The following is a 21,726-nucleotide window of genomic DNA, read 5'->3' on the forward strand; positions in this document are numbered from 1 at the left end:
TTCCTGACCCCCACATTCAGGATTTTTGGGGGGGGGCATGAGGGTTAAGCGACTTGCCCCAGGGTCACACAGCTAGTAAGTGTCAAGTGTCTGAGACTGGATTTGAATTCAGGTTCTCCTGAATCCAGGGCCAGTGCTTTATCCACTTCGCCACCTAACTGTCCCCACTATATTCAGTTTTGTAACCCCATATGAGGTGGTAACCCATGAAGCCCTGTTCTACAGAACCTTCCATAGCTTAAATGATTTATGACTGTTGGTCAGCCCTGACCTTTAATATTCAAGAAGCCTGATAGAAAAGGTGGGGGGAAAAAAAACAACAAAAAACTAAAGCATAAATATAGCAAAAGCAAAACAAATACTATAACTGCTTCCTGAAGGAATAACTGAATCTACAAGAGTCCCAGGAAAGAAAAGGCCCTGAGTCTAAATATATTTTAATGCATCTCATTTGAACATAGTCTTGTACAGGGTTTCCATCCCCCCCCCTTCTCCCCACCCTGCTCCCTACTGAGGATGCTATTGCATAATCACTTATCTGGAGCAGCCTTTGAGGTCCAATGGAGGAATGAGAAAATGATCTGGAATCCACCCCTTTCCCTAGCTATTTTCTCCCCTCCATTCGACATGTAGATCACTCAGTCCAGTCGGCTATTCACTAGCTCTCTTCCCATAGTCTGACTTTCCTAAATTCCCTGGCAAGATGGAGTATCTAAAGGAGATATAGGAGTAATTAGCTTCCAACTCTACCCAGCTGTCCCACAAAGCTTCAGTGCAATAAGAGAATCCCTGGAGGCTCCTCCACAGGAGGCATGGCTCCTCTGTTCCCTTCCATAGCCCCCCATTCCCTCTCCCACCTGGCATTCTCTCATGCAGCTCTCCTGGGAAAGGAATGCAGGTTTCATTTTCTCTCCTTTCTTGGCTTAGAAATGAGTATACAGGGGCAGCTAGGTGGCACAGTGGATAGAGCACTGGCCCTGGAGTCAGGAGGACCTGAGTTCAAATCTGACCTCAGGCACTTGACACTTACTAGCTGTGTGACCCTGGGCAAGTCACTTAACTCCAATTACCTCACCAAAAAAAAAAAGAAAAGAAAAAAGAAAGAAATGAGTATACAGCTTACATTAGCTTCTGCCTCCATACCCTGCCACCCTCCTCTTAGCATGCTGACATCCCACCCACATTTGGCAGCCAGGTGACAAACTTGAGAAGTCAGGAGGTCCTGATTCCAGTGCCAAGGATGCATTCTGTTGGGGTTTCAAGGCCAAAGGCCAGACTTAAAGCTCAATGAGGAAGCTATTACTTACTGACTTCTGGTCCTAGGGGATGAACCTAGGAACAAACTACAGCAAGCAGAGTGGTCTAGTAGGGAGAGAAGCACTAGATTTACAGTTAGAGGACCTAATTTCAAATCGGGACTCTGCTTCTGACTGCCTCTATGACCTAGGGGGAAATCATAAGTACTTTCATGGTCTCATTTATAGAATGAATTGTTTGGCCTAGATCAGAAGTTCATAAACTGTTTTATGTCATGGACCCCTTTGGTAACCTGGTAAAACCCCTTCTCAGAATAATCTTTTTAAATAATTGAAAAGTGCACTAAATTTTAGTTCAAGATTAGTGAGAATAAATATGTCATTTTTTTACATCCAAGTTTATGGGCCCCTCGAGATCTATGGGATTTAATAGAAACCTTGGCTAAGACCTCCTGACCTAAGTCATCTCAAAGGTCCCTTTCCCAGCTAAATCCCATGAGCCTCTATTCTCCCTCTGGTGGCCCCACTAAGCAATAGCTCCTTGCTGATGTCCAACAGCCAACAATATTGATCAGCAGTTAACGTTGCTGCCCATCAGCACCCTCCCTGTTTTCACCCACATGGAGTAGGTCATGCTTATCAGAGGATTCTGGCCCCAAGCAATGAGTCTATATAATTAGAAAAAAAAAAAAAGAAACAAACCCAGCTTTAAAAGGAAGCCAGGTTCACATCAATAACCAACCAGTCATTCAATAACTATTGACTGAGCCCTGTATACACAGCTCCCCTCTGGAGGAAGCAGGAAGAGGAGGCACCCTGCCCCTCAGGGAACTCATAGTCTCAAAAGGGAGATAAGATTCACACTCATGAAAAGATAATTCCCAGAACAAGGAAGAATATGACTAAGTGCACAAACAGCAAGTGCTGTGAGACATCATAAAAGGGAAGGAGTCATGGGCTGGGGTGGTGGTCAAGGAAGCCCTCATAGAAGAGATGAGATGACCTGGGCCCTGGAGGAAAGATACTGTGCCTCAATCTGAAAGCAGAGAGAGGACTTTATGATCAGCTAAGAATATGATGGTTTGTCTTCCTTAAAGAGCACATAATCATGACAGCTGCCTCCACCCCCACTGGATTTCTAATCAACAACAGCAGCATTAGTCTGCATTAAAAAATACTGCAGTTCCAGGTTCACATTGATTGGGTTCAACCTTGAAGATTTCTCCATAGTAATTTTTTTTGCTTTTATTCAAATATGTCAAATTATATCAAATTGCTTTTGTTCACTTCAATGTAAATATTCTTTGCTACTTTACTCAGTTTATTTAATAGAGAGGGGGAAAATACCCTACTGTACTTCCCATCTTACATTCTGGAAATCACCTGTTTCCAATAGAAAACACCCAGCCTAACATCACATTCGAACTGCCCAAAACATCTCACCAGCCTAGGATGGCAGAAAGGACCATAGTAGTAGTAGTAGTAGTAGGCCTCCACCAGTCAAGGATGAGCATGGATCAATGCCTTGAAGAGCCACAGACTACAGTGTGGCTGTGTGTTGTATCTACCCCATGAGGAGTAGCTGGAGTGTCCTCTCCAGGGCGCTGGCCTGGGCGGATCAATATGGAAAACAAGCTGTTGCCCATGCAGCAGGTTTTCCCTCTCCATGACACTGGTGGATCCAAAGGAGAGGCAGAGCCAATACAGTTTGGCACCAGTGCCACCATAGGAGTTGCCAGAGGGATGTGATGTCCAACATCCAACTGCCTAAGGGACTCCGACTCCTGATTTTTCCTTGGGGTTAACTCCCGAAGCCTTTCCCATATATGGGTATAGCCGCAAGGCAGCAGAGGTTTAAAATCAGGGTTTCCTTCCCCTAGGTGTGTTGTCTGCCAAGGCTAATGAGCCCCACCTGCCTGAAGGAACTGGTTTTAAGGCGCCAGTGACTCGCCTTCGCCCCTTCTCCTGTTAGTGGAAACAGTTCTGCCACCAGAAGGCCAGGAGTTGGGCTTCGGTTGTCAGAGGTTATTGGAGATGCACACCATTGGAGCATTTTAAAGAGTGGGAGCTTATCCCCACTCCCACCCCAGCACGACAAACCTTTGGAACCAGAAAGGACCATGGTGATTGGCTAACCAGATACACACACACACACACACACACACACACACCCTCTGGTTATCAGATCTATATGATTAAGTTTTTTACACACTTAGATGTCTGGAGTGTTCATTCCACATTCATTACAAATTCAAAATGAAGTCATTTATGTCATTTATGACACATAACCTTGAAGAACATCTACTGTCATCCTATATATCTTGGGAAGCTTTCTTGCCTGGTCATTGTAAACAAAAGGAGTTATGCTCTCCCCTTTTAAAAGTTCTATTGATATAATTTATTATCAAACATTTACAAATTTCCCCCATTCCATGAAATATCTTATGTAACAAAGTAAAACAATATAGTGACTGCATCTGAAAACACAAGCAACATTCCATTATCTGTGGTTTGCCTGCACTTTTCTGACCTTAAATTTTTTTTTAATTAACAGTATTCTCTTTTTTTAATCCCTCCCACCCCACTGGGGGAGAAAAGAAAAGAAAAGTTAGTTTTGTGTAACAAATATGAATAGCAAAAGGAATGTAAATTTCTTCATTGGCTATACAGTATAGAAAAATGTGTATGCCTCATTCTATACCCTAAATCTATCAACTTTCCATCAGGAGGTGGACAATATGTTTCATTTGATCTCCAACCACAAGTCTCCCTGGAAAATCAGAACCTGGCACCCATCTCTCAAAGTCCCAGCCCCCTGAGGCATTAACATGGCATAGCTTTGTTAAAGTCAAAGAACAAAGGACTACTACCCCAGTCTGATTAGTAAGAGAACAGTCAAAAAGCACCTTTGAATGAAAATTGTTCCTTCTCCCTCCCTTGCAGGGGTTCTGTCACATGTGAAAACTTTATAATAGATGCATAGATATTGCATAACTCCAGTCCAGTACCGGCTGGCCTCCTTCTCTCTAATTCTGATCTTCCTTTGATCCAGTTTCTATTTCCTTATGATTGCTCCTAGCTACTGCTGCTACCTCATTGGCCCTGGAACTCACCAAGTAGTTACTACCCCTGCTCTAGTTCCCATCACCACCATCCAGAATGCCCTGTCTATCTTCTTTCCCGAAATCTTATAGTTCTTTTAGAATGACAGCAATCAGTAATGAATGTTGATTCAAAAGTGGTGAATAAAATCCTAGTCTTAAAAAAATAATGTCTTTTTTAAATCCCATAGCATATATTCCAAAAAGTATTCATCATGATAAAGTTGAATTTATAACAAGAATGCAAAGTTGGTTTAACATTAGGAAGAAAATTAACATAGTTATTTAAAATGACATTCCAAACTACATAATTATATATTACTAGGTACAGAAAAAGGTTTTGATAAGGGGGCAGCTAAGGGTATAGTGGATAGAGCACCAGCCCTGGAGTCTGGGGGACCTGAGTTCAAGTCTGCCCTCAGATATTTCACACTAACTGTGTGACCCTAGGTGAGTCACTTAACCCTGATTGCCTGGGGGGAAATGTTTAATAATAAATCACATCAGGGGCAGCTAGGCGGTGCAGTGGATAGAGCACCGGCCCTGGAGTCAGGAGGACCTGAGTTCAAATCCAGACTTAGACACTTAACACTTACTAGCTGTGTGACCCTGGGCAAGTCACTTAACCCCAAGTGCCTCACCAAAAAAAACAAACAAAAAGAATAAATCACATCAATAAAACTTTTAAAAGGGGGGGTGGTAATCCCTTTTGTTTACCATGACCAGGCAAGAATGCTTCCTAAGATATATAGGATGACAGTAGATCTTCTCCAAGGTTATGTGTCATAAATGACATAAATGACTTCATTTTGGAGTTGTAATGAACAAGGAATGAACACTCCAGACCTTGATAAAATATAACACTCATTTATGCCAAAAACCCTATAAAGAGTAGGTCTAAAAGGATTATTATTAATATAGCAAAAGGTATCTATCTAAAGCTAAAGGCTAGCATTATCTTTTGGGTCGGGGGGGCAATGAAAGTTAAGTGACTTGCCCAGAGTCACAGAGCTAGTAAATGTCAAGTGTCTGAGGTCAGATTTGAACTCAGGTCCTCCTGAATCCAGGGCCGGTGCTTAATCCACTGTGCCACCTAGCTGCCCCCAGCATTATCTTTTTTTCTCTTCTTTTTTTTTTTTTTGGTGGGGCAATGAAGGTTAAGTGACTTGCCTAAGGTCACACAGCCAGCAAGTGTCAAGTGTCCGAGGGCAGATTTGAACTCAGGTACTCCTGAATCCAGGGCTGGTGCTTTATCCACCTAGCTGCCCCAGCATTATCTTTTTGTTTTAGTTTTAGTTTTAGTTTTGTTTTGTTTTTTTGGTGAGGCAATTGGGGTTAAGTGACTTGCCCAGGGTCACACAGCTAGTAAGTGTTAAGTGTCTGAGGTGGGATTTGAACTCAGGTCCTCCTGAATCCAGGGCTGGTGCTCTATCCACTGCACCACCTAGCTGCCCCTCTGCAGCATTATCTTTTAAAAAAAATATTTCTTGACTATTCCAGCCTCTGACATTGTCACCACTCTGGTCTAGGGTCTCATCATCTCACACCTGGGCTATTCCAATGACTGTTGTTGGGTTTGCCTGCCTCATGGTCCACCCCAATCCATTCAGCCACTAAATTGGTTTTCCTAAAAAGCAGGTCTAATCATGTCACCTCCCTACTCAGTAAACTCCATGGCTCTCTATCGTCACTAGGATTGGGCACAAAATGCTACATTTAGCATTCAAAACCCTTCAGAACCTAGTACCCTCTTCCGTTCTTTCCAGACATCTTCCTGCCTTGTGCTCTGCAATAAAGTGACACTGGTGTCCTGGCTACTCCATGAACAATGCCCTCGATCTTGCGTCTTGAGGCATTTTCTCTGTCTGTCCTCCATGCCCGGTGTGCTCTCCTTCCTCTGCTCCCACTACGATCTTCTTGGCTTCCTTTAAATCCCAACTAAAAGCTCCTCTTGTGCTATAGGCTGTCCTCAACCCCTTTAGATCTGGTGCATTCCCTCTGCTGATTATTTCCTATTCATCATAGATATAGATCGCTTTATATTTCTTTGTTTGGTGCTATCTCCTCCATTAGTTTGTAAGCTTCTTCTTCTTCTTTTTTTTTTTTTTTTGGTGAGGCAATTGGGGATAAGTGACTTGCCCAGGGTCACACAGCTAGTAAGTGTCAAGTGTCTGAGGCTGGATTTGAACTCAGGTCCTCCTGACTCCAGGGCTGGTGCTCTATCCACTGTGCCACCTAGCCGCCCCTGTTTATAAGCTTCTTGAGGTCAGAGACTATCTTTTGACTCTTTTTTTATTCCCAGATATCAGCACAGTGTATGACACAGAGCAGGCACCAAATGAACAAAAATAAAAATAAAATAATAAATAAGTACTTAGTCAATTGATAATTTGACAGTTTATTTAGGGAATCCTAGAAGCCCAGTAGAAGCCCAGTAGAGACTAATGAAGACAATTAATAGCTTCAGTAAAGTAATGTGATTACAAAAGAAATCCACAAAAATCAACAGCATCTCTATATAACAATAAGAAAATTCAGGAGGAAAAATAGCGACATGACGTGCAAATATGTATATAAAACATGTAAAATATCTGAGAGTCAAAGCAGATTCAAGAACTATATAGAAACAAGTATAAATCATTCTTTTAAAAAGAAAACAACTGAGGGCAGCCAGGTGGCACAGTGGATAAAGCACCAGCCCTGGAGTCAGGAGTACCTGGGTTCAAATCCGGCCTCAGACACAATACTTACTAGCTGTGTGACCCTGGGCAAGTCACTTAACCCCCATTGCCCTGCAAAAAAACCCCCAAAAAACAAAAAAAAACCCCAAGTAAACAATTTAAATAACTAGAAGGATATTCAATGCTGATGTCTGGGCTTCTCCAATATAATGAAAATGAAGATTCTACTGAAACTAATTTATACCTTTAGTGCCATACCAATGAAATTACCAATGGGATATTTACAGAGCTAGACACACACACACACAAAATCATTGGGGGAACAAAAATTCAAAAACCCTTTAGGAGAATAATGAAATTAGAAATGAAGGGGGAATAATATTTTCAGTTATCAAGTTATGCCATAAAGTAACAATCATCAAAAATATTTGGTATTGACTAAAAAAGATCAGTAGAATATAATAATAATAACACCTACATAAAATTTACAAAGCCCTTTACTGACATTATCTCATTTTATTCCCACAATTCTGGGAGGTAGGTGCTGTTATAATCCCTGTTTTATGATGAGGAAGCTAAGGCAGACAGGTGAAGTGACTTTGCTAGGGTCACACAGCTAATAAGTGTGTAAGACTGGATTTGTGTTGTACTGGCTGCACTGTTGAAGGGTCAATTGGATTGGGTCATTCAACAAATGAAAGAAAAGGGATTTACTTAATTTAGGGTATTGTTCCTTCCACAGTCATGAGGGAAGCAGAGAGATTTCCATAGATAGAGAGAGGAGGGAACATGTTCCGGGTTTAGGAATGGCATGGGTGGTTTGAGAGAACAGGACAAGATTAAGGAATGGGAAATGGTCCAATGTGGCTGAAACTAGAATTGGAAAGGGTCATAGCGGGGGCAGCTAGGTGGCGCAGTGGATAGAGCACTGGCCCTGGGGTCGGGAGGACCTGAGTTCAAATCTGAACTCAGACACTTAACACTTACTAGCTGTGTGACCTTGGGCAAGTCACTTAACCCTCATTGCCCAACCAAAAAACCCCCCAAACAAACAAACAAAAAAAAAAAAAAGGAAAGGGTCATAGCTCTGTGAGTTCAGCCTGAAAAGCTAGATTGGAGGTAGATTCTAAAGATCTTTAGACTTTGTTCTAAGGGGAAAATGGAGTTACTAGAGATTTGGTGGGGTTGTGGGGATGTTGTTATGTTTACATCTGTAGTAGGTTCTTGCCATGGAAGCTGACCATTTTGTTCCTATACAAGGAAGCAGTCCCTAAGTCTTGATTAGTCCAAAGGACTAAGACTTGAGTTGTTAACACAGCTTTGCAGTTTTTTGTTTTTATTTTTTGGAAAGCAATCTGAGTTAAGTGACTTGTCCAGGGTCACACAGCTAGTAAGGTCAGATTTGAACTCAGATCCTCCTGATTCCAGTCCCAGTGCTCTATCCACTGCCCCAGCTTCTCAGTTTTAAGGATGTAATAGAAACCAACCCACATGGAATTGGTGCTCCTCTGACATGGTGAATACTGCTTTGCTATGTGAGTCATCCCCATACTCTATTGATTGTTTCTGTATGGAGATAAAGGAGACAAGTCTACCTGACCAATACAGTATCTTTTCTGAGTATCCTTTCCCAGACATGGCTAAGGAAACCTCCTTTTGTTAACTGTTAGATGATCTATGAGCTTCATTTTATTTCATTCCATTCCAGTCTTGAGCCTAAACTCCCAATCCGGCCTGAGTCAGGCCTTGCCTGTAACATAGGTGTGTTAGAAAAATTAGTTTGATAGTAGTATGTGGGATCAACTAAAGAAGAGGGGTGGGAGTGGAGGGAAGAACATTATTTAAAAAGCTATTATCAGGGCAGCTAGGTGACACAGTGGATAGAGCACTGGCCCTGGATTCAGGAGTACCTGAGTTCAAATCCAGCCTCAGACACTTGACTTTTTTTTTAAATTTTTTTTTTGGTGAGGCAATTGGGGTTAAGTGACTTGCCTAGGGTCACACAGCTAGTAAGTGTCAAGTGTCTGAGGTCAGATTTGAACTCAGGACCTCCTGAATCCAGGGCTGGTGCTCTATCCACTGCGCCACCTAGCTGTCCCAGACACTTGACATTTACTAGCTGTGTGACCCTGGGCAAGTCACTTAACCCCCCAAAAAACAAACAAAAAAAGGCTATTATCATAGTCCAGATGAGAGGTAATAGCGGCCTGATCTAAGATGACAGCAGTAGTGGATGAGATATTGGGAGAGAGATTGTTTCATCAGATACCCTTAGCATTTTCTATGTCAATCTGGTGAAGCCTATGAGCCCAGAGTGATGTTTTTAAAAGCATATAATATGATGCATGGGATTATAAAGGAAACTATATCAAAAGAGTTATAAAAATGGTTTTTTAAATAAATTCATCAAACCCAGGTTAAGAACCCTTGGTTTAAAGAAAATAGGTAGGACTAGGCTGCTGATTAGATGGGTGAGGGCAGAGAGAAGAGTGAATCAAGAAGTCATATCTACCATCCCAGGATACAGCCCCCAAACCCCTTGGACATTCAGGCTTCCCTAGAGGAAGACCAGAGGCTCTACCTGAAGCCCTCCATATTCCTACAGGTGCTGCTGGGGAGGTAGGTGCTCTAGGTAGGCCAGCCTTCAGTCAGGTCAAAGCTTCTCACACTTGGCTTAGCTTTCCCATATTGGCTTTTGTCCCTGATGGGCAATGATTTGATTGAACATGGCCCTGGGCTTTCCTGGTTTGTCCTCTTATCCGTGTCCACAGTGAATTTGCCTTCACACCTGGCCACTCTACTAAGGATATCAGCCCCAGCCCCAGCTCCAGCTCTGTGTTAACCGGACAGGGGTTCTGCGAGACTTGGACAGGTTTGCAGACAATGCCAGGGGTGGGAAAGGGGGACTCCAGGGTTAGGGGGTTGGAGGAGAGGGAGATAGCTGGCATGTAATGCTGTGGGGGGGGGGTTCTATAAGGATTGCTCCCAGGCTCAGCCCTGCTCCCACCATACCCTTGCTATGCCCCTATTCACTGGGATCTTGGCTGAAACAGGCTGGTCTGTGTAATTGTGACTCTATGGGGATACTCTCAAAGTGAGTCTATGATGGGACTGAGCATGGAAGGTGATAGTGAATTCAGGAATCAGTCATTGATAGAAATTAAAGAATGGAATGTACTCCTCTTTGCAGGAGGTTTGGGGCAGGGAGGAGCAGGCAAACTTGTTTTGTGGCAGATGATATGGACAAAGGGGCAGCAGGTGATAGAACCCAGAAACATCTGGTGTTGGCATTCATGGTCCCTGAGGCGTCCCTCTGTGGCCATGCCACCTTGTCTTCCCCGTTAAGCACGGGGAGAGTCAATTAGATCCCTAGCTGAAATGACTGAGGTCATCCACTGAAGATCTAGTGAACTAGCTGTTTCTCTATAGTACACAGAGAAAGGAAGAAAAGAGGGTAAAGAGACATTTTAAGAAGAGCCTTCCCAGTCCCTTGACCGAAGAACTGAGCGCATGCAGAGAAAGAAGACAACTCCTGCAGAAAGGACAGAACTGGCCAGATGGTATTGGAGTTAGAAAGACCTGGGTTTGAATGTTGTCTTACTACGTTTACTAGCTATAAGTGCGGTAAAATGACCCTGGGCCAGTCATTTAGCCTCTCTAAGCCTCAGTTTCCTCACCTATAAAATGAGGGTAATAATGGCACCTACCTCACAAGGTTTCGGTGAAGATCAAAGGAAATCAGCAATGCAAATTGATTCTCGCTATTGTTATTCCACCAATATTTTCTACCTCTCTAAACAAACCCCACCGCTTCTTCTAGAGTCCAGGAGTCGGGATCCTTGCTGCTACTGGGGGAATACTGCTCATCACTCCCCCACCCCTCTATTTTTTCTTCTGAGTTTTAGCTGAGACAGAATTAAGAGAAAGAAACCATAAGGTGTCAGCCAACAATTTCGGTGACCAACTCAAAATTGTTGGATCAGAAATATGTGCTCTGAAAACTTTAATTGTTTTCCCTGGTTCCCCTGAGTTTGTTGGGTTTTTGTTTTGTTTTGTTTTTTCATTTTGGAGGGGGAAAGGTGAAACAAGGCTGAAATAAAATCGGAAATCAGAGGTAAATCAGGGCACCCCTAGTGGCCAAGTGTGGTGGTAGTTGCAATGGGCTCAACTCTGAAACCCGGAGGAATGAAGCATTTATTATGCCAGACACTGAGCTAAGTGACTTGCCCAGAGTCACACAGCTAGTAAGTGTCAAGAGTCTGAGGCTGTTTTTGAACTCAGGTCGTCCTGAATCCACGCCCAGTGCTTTACAAATATTACCCAAGGGATCAGGATCAAAGCGCTAGAACTAGGAGGGACCTCAGAAGCCATCTAGCCTTTGTTTTACAGAGGAGGGAACTGAGGCTCAGGAAAGGGAGTGATTTGCCCAAGGTCACACAGGTAGGAGGTTCCTAGTGAGAAGGGGTTAGAATTAGAGAAAGTTAGAGCTCTAAGAAACCTCAGATATCTACTTCAGGGTTTCTTAACTTATTTTGTAACCCTAACCCTTTGGTAATCTGATGAAGCCTACAAGCCCTTTCTCACAATTAAAGAATAAGTAACAAATTAATTTAAATAAACAAAATGAAATCCATAGGGAGGGTTGCAAAGGAAACCAGTTATACAATTGTCAAAAATATTTTAATAAGTTCACAGACTTCTGAATCAAATTGTCTAGTTCAGCTATGGGGGGTAGGAAGAGAGACAGAGACACAGAGAGAAGTCGAGAAGGAGGGGAGAGGGGGGGAGACAGAGAGAGACAGAGAGAGAGAGATGTTTAATCTAGATCTAGGAGAGACAGTTGGATGTGACACAAATGCTGACATGCCTCTCTCCTCTCCTTATTCCACGTCATGGACGCAGTCTGAGGGTCACTCAGAGACACAATCTGGTCAACATAGTCACAACCTAAGGGCCTCCAGGGGATGCTGGGTCCCAGAGGCTATGAGAGAGGGAAGGCATGACTTCTCATAAACCTTTCTCCCCCTCCCATCCCCTTTGTGACCTTCTGATCCCTGTGAGGGAGCACCAGTGCCCTGTGTGGACCCATTGTTTGGCCCCTCTGTACCAGCCAGGCCGGTTTAGATGAAATGTCTCCCTCTGACCCCTCCTTCCCTCTTGGGACACCTTGTACCCATCCCAGTTCCTCACCCAGCTCCCCCTCCCCACAGGGAGTGAGGCACAGCAGGCACCTGGGGACAATAACAGCATCAGTGATGACAGAGCAGCTTTCCTAGTCTGGGATGTCTTGGTGTCAGCATAGGTCATGCCCCTCCATGGCTGGCAGTAATCTATGGTTTCACAAGTGGCCATGATTCTGGTGAGTGACCTTGCTCAACTCAACCAGAATGCCCTGGGACAATGATCTGGCATCAGGCCTGTAGGACCTGTCAGAGCTTCTGGCATGGCCTTCAGGAAGGCAGAGTAGGGGTGGCCACCCCAGGATGAGGCATCAGAAATGACCTGGAGGGGCATTACTCTTAATATATGGCTCATTAAAGTGTTCAGGGCATATATTTGTGGTCATTCATTTGATTATCACCACAGCCCTTCAAGGGAGGTGGCATAACTATTATTAATTGTATTTTAGAGAAGGGAAATGACTCAACCAAGGTCACATACCTATTTAAGTGGTTGAGCTGAATCCATAAGCCATGTCTTCTGACTGCCAGTATTCTTGCACGCACACAAATAATAAGACAAGGCTTTAAGACTGGCTGGGTATTTTACCAACATTACTTAATTTGTTCCTTTCAACAACCCCGGGAAGTAGGTGCTGTTATTATCCCCATTTTATAGTTGAGAAAACTGAGGCTCGGAGAGGTTAAGTAATTTGCCCAGAGTCAAACAGCTCAGAGGTATCTGAGGCCAGATTTAGACCTAGGTCTTTCTGACTTGAAGTCCAGAACTCTCTTCAAAATACTATATACTGGGGCGGCTAGGTGGTGCAGTGGATAAAGCACCAGCCCTGAAGTCAGGAGTACCTGAGTTAAAATCCGGCCTTAGACACTTGACACTTACTAGCTGTGTGACCCTGGGCAACTCACTTAACCCCCATTGCCCCGCAAAACAAACAAACAATACTATATGCTACCTCCTAATTCATATATGATAGATACAACCACCAGAGAAGATACTTATACATGTGTGTGTATATAAAATGCTGGGATTTCTAGGACTCTTTACTATTTACAAAGCCTTTTATGTATATATTATATAATTTTCTTCCAATAACTACACCCCATGAGATAAGCATGGGGGCATTTTTATCTTCACTTTAGCGATGGGGAAATGACTTGCCCAAGCTAATATTACTCACCAAACTAATAAAGAATTCCAATTCATCTTCTGACTCCAAACCCAGCCATGCCCTCCCTAATACAAAAGTAAATTCACTTGTATCACATACATACTCTTATACACTTGTGCACACACATTCCTAACCAGGGGTGTACCCCTTAGGTAAATGTTTAACCACTAACTCTTGGCAGGGGATGGGGAGAGGGGGTCAGTACGAACAGCATACTTTAAAGTATGAACAGTCAAAAAACAATAAATCAAACCTCGGCTTATGGCATTAGTGCAAGACGCAAATTCTCACATTGAAAATTTAAGAATCAGCTCTCTTGGGTAGCTTGGAATTGGCTCCAGCACAGTCTTGCTTGCAGTGAAAAGTAGGAAGTTAAGTAGTAAATCGGTCAATAAGCATTTATGAAGCACCTACCATATGCCAGGCATTGTGCTAAGCACTAGAGATACAAAAAGAGAGTCCTTGCCCTCAAAGGAGCTTACAACCTAATGGAGGAGACACAAACAAACCTGTACAAACAAGCCATATGCAAAATAAATAGGAAATTATTAACAGAGTGATTGAGAGAAATTGGGAAAGACTTCTTGGGGCTTTAGTCGGGACTTGAAGGAAACCAGGGAAGTCAGGAGGCAGAGATAAAGAGGGAGAACATTCTAGGGATGAGGGTCAGCCAGAGAAAATGCCTGGAGCCCAGAGATGAAATGTCTTGTTCATGGGACAGCCAGGAGACTGCTGTCACTGGATCAAAAATACATGGAGGGGCAGCTAGGTGGCTCAGTGAATAAAGCACAGGTCCTGGATTCAGGAGGACCTGAGTTCAAATCCAGCTTCAGACACTTGACACTTACTAGCTATGTGACCCTCGGCAAGTCATTTAACCCTCAGCAAGTCATTTAACCCTCATTTCCCCGCGCCAAAAAAAAGAAAGGAAAAAATAAAAGAGTCAATGAAAAGTACATGGAAAGGGGCAGCTAGGTGGCACAGTGGATAGAGCCCCAGCCCTGGAGTCAGGAGGACCTGAGTTCAAATCTGGCCTCAGACACTTGACACTTACTAGCTGTGTGACCCTGGGCAAGTCACTTAACTGCAATTGCCTCACCAAAAAAAATTACAAAATTCAAAAGTACATGGAAGAGATTCATAAGAAAGCCAGAAAAGTGGGAGGGGGAGTGCTGAGGTTGTGAAAGGCTTTGAATACCAACTAGAGAATTTTATATTTATATATCTTGGAGGCAATAGGGAGCCACCGGAGTTTATTGAGGAGAAGGGTTAAAACTCCTCCACTGGGTTAGAAGCAGGATTATGCAAGAGCCAATTTTAACCTACCCAAGAGAACTGATTCTTAGATTTTCAATGAGAGAATCTGCAACTTGGAATTTGGCAAATGCCACAAACCAAAGCTTGATTTTTTGTTTTGTTGACTGTTCACACCTTAATGTGTGCTGTTTGTATACCCTTCCCCTACCCCAAAGCTGGTTTTTGTTTTGTTTTGTTTTAGGGCAATGGGGGTTAAGTGACTTGCCCATGATCACACAGCTAGTAAGTGTCAAGTGTCTGAGATCAGATTTGAACTCAGGTACTCCTGAATCCAGGCCGGTGCTCTATCCACTGCACCACCTAGCTGCCTCCCAAAAGCTGGTTTTTAAACATTTACCTAAATGCTACACCCTAGTTTGGAATCTGTGTGCACAGGTAAGTAAGTGTGTGTACGTAACACAAGTAAATTTGCCTTAGTGTTAGGGAGGGCATGAGGTGACAAGGTGTAACGTGATCAGATCTGTGCTTTAGGAAAATCACTTTGGTGGTGAATGGATGACGGTTTGGAGTGGGAGAGTCACCAGAAAGCTATTGCAATAATCAAGGCATGAGGTGATGAGAACCTGTGCTAGAGTGATCCAGGTGTCAGAAGAGAAAAGGGGGTATATTCAAGAGATGTTGCAAAGGTCAGATCAACAGGCTTTGGGAACAGATTGGATGGGGGGGGTGGTAAGATAGTGTGAGGAGTCAAGGATGAAATATAGGTTGCAAGCCTGGGGAACTGGGAAGATGATGGTCCCCTTGACAGTAATAGGGAAGCTCAGAAATGGAGAGCGATTGGGGGGAAGAGTATGAGTTCCTTTGTGGAAATGTTGAGTTGAATATGTCTTCTGGACATCTGGTTCAAGATGTCAGAAAGGTAGTTGGAGATGTGAGACTGGAGGTCCACAGAGAGGTTAAGCTAGAATAGATAGATTGAGGAATCATTAGCATAGACATGATAAGTAAATCTTTGAGGACTGATGAGAACATGAAGTGAATGCAGTGTAGAGGGATAAGAGAAGAAGACCCGGATCAGAGAGCCCTGAGGGCTGCCTATGGTTAAAGGCCATGAACAGGATGAGGATCCAGCAAAGGAGACTGAGAAGAAGGCTTCTGATACTTAGGAGAGAGTGGTGTCCCAACATCCCACAGAGAAGAGAGCAATAAAGAGGAAAGGGTGATGGACAGTGTCAAAGGCTGAAGAGAAGTTGGAGGCAGCTAGGTGGCACGGTGGATAAAGCACGAGCCCTGGATTCAGGAGGACCTGAGTTCAAATCTGACCTCAGACACTTGACACTTACTAGCTGTGTGACCTTGGGAAAGTCACTTAACCCTCATTGCCCCGCAAAAACGAACAAAAAAGTCTGAAGAGAAGTCAAGGAGAATGAGGATTGAGAAGAGACCAAGTCATTAGTGACTTAGGAGGGAGCAGTTTTGGTGGAAAGATCAGAAGCCAGATTATAAAAAAGGTTAAAAAGAACATGAGAGGAGAGAAAATGGAGGCACTATTGTTGATGGGCTCCTCAGAGAGTTTAGCCACAAAGAGCAGAGATGAAAGGATCAAGTGGGGCTTTTTGAAGTTGGGGGAGACATGGGAATGTTTGTATGCAGTGGGATGTGTAGAGTATTGGACATGGAGCTGAGAAGACTTGAGCCCAAATCCTGCCTCAGATACTGGCTGTGTGACCCAGTGCCAGTCACTTAACCCATATTGCCTCGAAAACAAAACAAAACAAAACAAAACAAAACAAAACAAAACAAAACAAAAAAACCCTTAAAGTGCTATGTTATCATTATGACTTTGATTATGGCTATCATCACCACCACCATCAGCATTATTATCACCCTCCCTGGGTCTGAACCTCTTTTCCCTTAATGCTGGGTCAGGTTTAGGGTCAAACAATATGTCTCTAAAAAATACACTGCCTTTGTGCTCCACCCACCCAGGCTATTGTCCATAAAGACCTGATTCGTCCTGTGGAGCTGGTAGGAGGAAATCAGTTTAAACAACCAGAAGAGATAAGCAAAGCGCTGCTGAAGACAAGGTGCTGGACTTCTCTCCAATACGAAATCAAGTATAGAAAAAAGTCATTTTGCAAGAAGACATGGGGCAGCTAGGTGGTGCAGTGGATAGAGCACCGACCCTGTAGTCAGGAGTACCTGAGTTCAAACCCGGCCCCAGACACTTAACACTTACTAGCTGTGTGACCCTGGGCAAGTCACTTAACCCCAATTGCCTCACTAAAAAAAAAATAGCATTTACAAGAAGACAACAGATATTCTTGGCAACCACTAACTTTGGCTTTTTCTTTTCTCTCCAGATGAGTTTTCCATCCCAGGTAAGTAACAAGCATCCCAAAGATTTCCTTAGCCTTTCACCTCCTCCCTGTTGCCTGAGGAAGAATCTGAGCTTCTCTTGGATGATCTAGTCTCATGCCCTCCCCCTGCCACAGTGCTGGGTCATTGCCTAATGCTGGCCTCCCTTAACAACCTCCAGCAGCTGTCTAGTCCCATGGGCCTCCTGGTGGTGGTCATGGGGAGTAATCCCGAGTTGCTGACCCAGATAACTCAGTCCAGTCAAATTTAATTATTCCAGTGAGGTAGGGCAGCTGCTATCCACCCCTCCACACACACACATACCCCCTACACGCGATATGCACACAGGAGACAGAGTTCCACCTTTTAGTACTGGGTGGGAGCAGAATTAAGGGAGAGAATGGAATGAAGGTGGGGAAGAACAAAGAAGCCTGTGTCTCAGAGAAATGTAGTCATTATGCTTAGTTTCCAGCTATTGCATGGGCAAGGCCATCTAAGGGGAGAGTGTGGGCAGTTCAAGGGGGTGAACGTCTGAAGTCACATTGTAGTAACCAGATTTAGTGTTCCCTGAGGGGGGAACATGACTGTTTGCCCAGATAGAGAATTACAGTCTTGGGCAGAGGAATCGATGAACTATCTCACATGTAGTCACACACACACACACACACACACACACACACACACACACACACACCCTTCTGCCCTTTGTGTACTAGGCAGTGGGGGGTGTGGGGGGGGGGGAAGGCACGGAGTAGAGTAGGAGGTATATTCACCAGCTCAGGGACCTGAGTCTAGATAGGGAAAGAAAACTACCACACAAATAGGAGAGAGAGAGAAGGACAGAGAGACAGACAAAAACAGAGAGACACAGACAGAGACAGAGATAAACACAGAGACAGAGAGACAGACAGAGACAGAGTGACACAGACAGAGAGCCTATTGGAAAGTTATATATAACCAAGAAGAGAGTAGAAGATTGGTTTGGTGTGTAATAAAGGAAGGCTTCATGGAGGAGCTGAGACTGGAATGGAGCCTTTAAGAAATGTTTTCCCCATTAGTGCATTCCCACATCTAGTTCACCTTGGATGGTGAAGAGAAATTAGAGTTGAGGATATACACAGCTTCTTCCTTCCTCCTGTCCACTCCTGTCCCCAGGGGGCTCACAGAACTATCCTCATTCAGTCATTTATATATTTTTCTCCTTTGTCCCAGACACCACTGTCTCCCACCCCAGGAAGCCTTTCTTCCCCTACTTCCCCACCCCCATCAACCATCCATACTGGTCTTACCTGCCACAGATATTTCTCTCCATTTAGATATTCTCTTCGACCAAGGTATTTACGGTTGGACTGACCACCTCACTCTACCTCCAAAGAATGGCAAGACCAGGGGGAGGGAGGAAGGAAGAGAGAGGAGCTTGGAGATGGGGAGATGGAAGAACCTGGGATGATGGCAAAAGGAAAAGAGGGGGCATCTAGGTGGCGCAGTGGATAGAGCACCAGCCCTGGAGTCAGGAGTACATGAGTTCAAATCTTGCCTCAGACACTTAACACTTACTAGCTGTGTGACCCTGGGCAAGTCACTTAACCCCAATTGCCTCACTAAAAAAAAAAAGGAAAAGAGACCTGGAGATGGGGATGTGGGGGCTGGAGACTAGAGATGAGGAAGCCCATAAGACATGAAGATGTGAAGAAGGGAAAGGAGATGGAGTCTTGAGGAAGGAAGCCTTGACTAGGGCTAGATGGGTGGTGGAACAGGAACTAGAAACAGGAGTTGGGGCTGGGAGTGGCTTATAAGAATGAATGATGGGGGGGGGTTGGGGGGGCAGCTAGGTGGCGCAGTGGATAAAGAACCGGCCCTGGAGTCAGGAGGACCTGAGTTCAAATCTGGCCTCAGACACTTATCACTTACTGGCTGTGTGACCCTGGGGAAGTCACTTAACCCCAATTGCCTCACAAAAACAAAAACAAAAACAAAACAAAACAAAAAGAATGAATGAGGGGGTCCTACAAAGTTCCAGAGGGATTTCCTCCCTGATGCCCAGGAAATATAAGGTTTCCACAAAGGAGGAACTGAGGGCTTTACATTTGAATATACCTTTCTGAAAGCTGACCTAAATCATTCTTTGAGGTCTATTCTGCCTCCACTCTGGACCATGCCTCCTGGCTTTGGCCCCAACCCTCAGGCTAGAGGGTTGATTCCCACAGTGGAAGTCCCATCCACAGGGACAGGCCTAGGTTCAAGAGGAAGGCAAGGCCTTGTTTCTACCCAGGTCCTATCTGGTGTTGTAAGCACTGCCCAGTTCTTCCTGTATGAGGCTTTCCTGGGTCAGCACTTTGAGGCTGTGGACTTGGGAGGGAATGAGCCAGAACCTGGAGACCTCTTCTTGTTCCGGTTAACATCACCTGTAGGGCAATGGCTGGGGGCCCATGTAGGTGTCTATTGTGGACATGGGGAAATCATCCATTTTGAAGGTGAGTGCCTGGGGTGCGGGAGTGGGGGGTGGGAAGTGATTCAGTCGGTCTGAATGATACTCAAGATTCCACCTCAGTCTGCTGGTTTAGAGCTCAGAGAAAGAGATGGTTGTGATTCTTGTACACAACTCTGATCATTTCATGTACATATATGCACACAGATGCATACATAAGACATTGTGTGGTCCCCAGAAACCCAATTTCCTGATTGGGGGAAAGAATTCAAATCCAATTTAGATAGTTATATCAAACACTAGGTAGTTAGTACTAGCAAGCTATGTGTTGTAGTGGATAGACTGCAGAGCTTGGAGTCAGGAAGACTCATCTTTGTGAGTTCAAATCTGGCCTCAGACACTTACTAGCTGTGTGACCCTAGGCAAGTCACTTAACCCTGTTTGCTTCAGTTTTCTGAGCTGTAAAATGGCAAACCACTCCAGTATTTTTGCCAAGAAAACCCCAAATGGGGCCACAAAGAGTTGGACATGACTGAGAAATAAGTGAAGGATTGAGTATATGTGCCCCTCTTATAAGGAGAAATCACTTCCCCCATCAATTCAATTCAACAAGCATGTATTAAGGGCTTACTTTTTGCCACACACTGGGCTTGGTGCTGTCTTTGTAGGAATCCCGGTCTCTCACTGGAAGACAAAACTCATACATGAGAAACCAAACAGGGAGATAAATGACTAAGTGCCTAACTAACATAGTCTCTAGGTACTATAGGACTGAAGAAGGATGTATGAGAGGGAGGCAGGTGGGATAGTCAGGGAAGAGGGGGTGAAGAGGGAGTCAAAAGGAACTTAGGAGTGACAAGAAGGAAATGGGACTCAGATGTTGAGTGTTAGCAGAGAGAAATTTGGAGATTATGGAAATGGGAGATAGGTTTGAAAGAGGAACAGCTGTTGGGAGAAAACAAAGGATGGAGATGGTGCCTGGGGATGGGTTTTAGGGGAGGATGGAGATGGGAATAAAGATGGTAAGGGGCAATGGAAGAGACAGGATGGAGTTTGGGGAAATGAGAATTGGGTGAGGATGGGAGAAAGGAATTCAATTCAATGAGCATTTATTAAACAAAATTAAAAAGTCCCTATAGTCACAAAGGTTACATGGATAAGATTTGGGGGGATAATGGGAGTGGGGGTGACTGGGACAGGGATGAGGAGGTAAGCAGAGGAATGGAATTTGTTTTTGTTTTGTTTTTGTAAATGACAAAGTTTGAGGAAAGATGAAGGAAGAGATGATAAGAAGGGATGGCAGAGTTTGGGGGAGCAACAGGGTTGGTAGAAGCTGAGTATGAATAAAGATTAGAGGTGATAGAAGGTTAGGGATGGAGTTTGAGGGATGATAGATTGTGGAGGACAGAAGATGGGAATGAGACCGGATGGGGATGATGAGGGGGGATAGGGGATGTAGCTTGGGGAAATGACAGGGTGGTGAGGGTGAGGGATGGGGATGAAGAGTAGGGATGGGGTTTGGGAGCTTGGTGGCAAGTCCCCATGGAGGCTGACAGAATTGGAGATGACAAGTGGCAGTACTGGAAGGTGATATTGGTTATGGGTAACTTGCCCCAGCCATGAAAACGACCTTCTCCCTGCCTCTCCCCTCCTCGCCCCCAGGCCGGCCTCCCCCTGGGCCCCAGGCTTTCCTGGGTCCCTGGGAGGGCATGGTGTCCAAGCAGGGCCGGCGGCAGCTGCTGCGCTCGCGCTCGCTTTGGCGAGTTCTGCGGCGGAAGGGCGGCGTGGACCGCAAGGCGCTGAAGCGGAGGGTGCAGGAGGCCATGGATGCAGACTCGCTTCCCTATCACCCGACCCACAGCAACTGCGTCCACTTCGCCTTGACCCTCCTCGGCCAGGAGACAGCCCTGCCAGGCCTGAGTGCCGGGAGTGAAAGTACCAAGGTGGGATCCGTCCTCGACCCTCCCGGAGCTTGACTACAGGGGTGCCCTACTCCCCACCCCCCATTCCCCGAGTGTCCGTGGCTGGTCGAGGAGGGGGAGATGGATGGGGTGGGGGCAGGGGGGATGAGAGCCTGATTACAGAGACTGCTGCAGGCCGAGAAGTGGGTGGGAACCCTGGCTTTGACATTACCATCTATATGACTGGGCCCCTATTTAAGGCCTGTTTCCAATATTGCCTCTTCCCGCTGCTGTCGCATAGGCGGAAGGGCCAGACCCTGACCCTGACCCAGTCTCTTCCTTCCCAGCTGTCTGTGGACGTGGATGTGACAAGTCACCTAGATTCCGGATCTTAG

General features: G+C 44.8%; 1 protein-coding gene across 1 annotated transcript; it reads left to right on the forward strand.

Moving 5' to 3' along the window:
* Positions 1 to 19,157: 19,157 nt before the first annotated feature.
* On the forward strand, positions 19,158 to 21,726 carry LOC122738296. The gene is made up of 3 exons (XM_043980346.1): positions 19,158 to 19,476; positions 21,093 to 21,334; positions 21,679 to 21,726. The coding sequence occupies exons 1-3, from the start codon at positions 19,158 to 19,160 to the stop codon at positions 21,724 to 21,726; spliced, it is 609 nt and encodes a 202-aa protein (XP_043836281.1).

Source organism: Dromiciops gliroides, chromosome 2 (genome assembly GCF_019393635.1).
Source record: "Dromiciops gliroides isolate mDroGli1 chromosome 2, mDroGli1.pri, whole genome shotgun sequence".
NCBI classification, from domain to species: Eukaryota; Metazoa; Chordata; class Mammalia; order Microbiotheria; family Microbiotheriidae; genus Dromiciops; species Dromiciops gliroides.

What these genes read in the sequence shown, in the direction of transcription:
- LOC122738296 (XM_043980346.1), top strand. Translation starts at nt 19,158, where the DNA reads ATGCCTCCTGGCTTTGGCCCCAACCCTCAGGCTAGAGGGTTGATTCCC. An exon ending in GGAAATCATCCATTTTGAAG is followed by an intron (nt 19,477 to 21,092) that starts GTGAGTGCCTGG and finishes CCTCGCCCCCAG; the next exon opens with GCCGGCCTCCCCCTGGGCCC. An exon ending in CCCTCCTCGGCCAGGAGACA is followed by an intron (nt 21,335 to 21,678) that starts GCCCTGCCAGGC and finishes CTTCCTTCCCAG; the next exon opens with CTGTCTGTGGACGTGGATGT.